Source organism: Ursus maritimus, unplaced genomic scaffold, assembly GCF_017311325.1.
Source record: "Ursus maritimus isolate PB19 unplaced genomic scaffold, ASM1731132v1 scaffold_30, whole genome shotgun sequence".
Classification (NCBI taxonomy): domain Eukaryota; kingdom Metazoa; phylum Chordata; class Mammalia; order Carnivora; family Ursidae; genus Ursus; species Ursus maritimus.
The window spans coordinates 1,812,949-1,813,486 of record NW_024425564.1 but is presented as its reverse complement, the minus strand read 5'-3'; the positions used below and the strand labels follow the sequence as shown (position 1 = coordinate 1,813,486).

General features: G+C 66.0%; 1 protein-coding gene across 4 annotated transcripts in view; it reads left to right on the top strand.

Annotated features, from left to right (window-relative positions):
- Positions 1 to 305: 305 nt before the first annotated feature.
- The window catches only part of PI16 (peptidase inhibitor 16), a 12,058-nt gene continuing 11,825 nt past the window's right edge, over positions 306 to 538 (top strand). For all 4 annotated transcript variants that reach the window (XM_040644668.1, XM_040644669.1, XM_040644670.1 and 1 more), the window contains exon 1: positions 306 to 473. In XM_040644668.1, the coding sequence (XP_040500602.1) occupies positions 321 to 473 (153 nt within the window). In that variant the 5' untranslated portion in view covers positions 306 to 320. The remainder of the gene's footprint in view (positions 474 to 538) is intronic.

Here is a 538-nt window from a genome sequence, read left to right as displayed (position 1 = left end):
GGTGTGACCTGGGTTACTATATTTTTGCCCCTGAGGACCTGTCCACGACTGTGTGGAACACACACAGCACTTGGCCTGAGCCCGCGTTACCAAGAGAAAGGAGGCTTTTTTTTGCCAAGGACTCTGAGGAGAGATCAATGCTGGGAGTGGACTCAGCGCTGGTCGGGACCCAAGCACCCGGCCCTCCTGGAGACATTGTGTGGCCGGGCCGTCTGCAGACAGCCCCTCCCGCCGCCCCAGCCAGGGTGGTGCTTGTGTGGGAGGGCTTTAAATCCAGCTGCCAGACCCCTGGCCGGGAGAGGCCGAGAGGACTGGCCACCATGCACGGCTCCTGCAGTCTGCTGCTGCTGCTGCTGGCGGCCACCGTGGGCCCCGCCGGCGCCCTCAGTGACGACGAGAAACGGGCGATGGTGGAGCTGCACAACCTCTACCGGGCGCAGGTGTCCCCTCCCGCCGCGGACATGCTGCAAATGGTGAGTGCGGCCAGGGGCACTCACCGGCGGGGTGAGGGGGTGCTGGGCTGGGCTCCCCCCCCCCC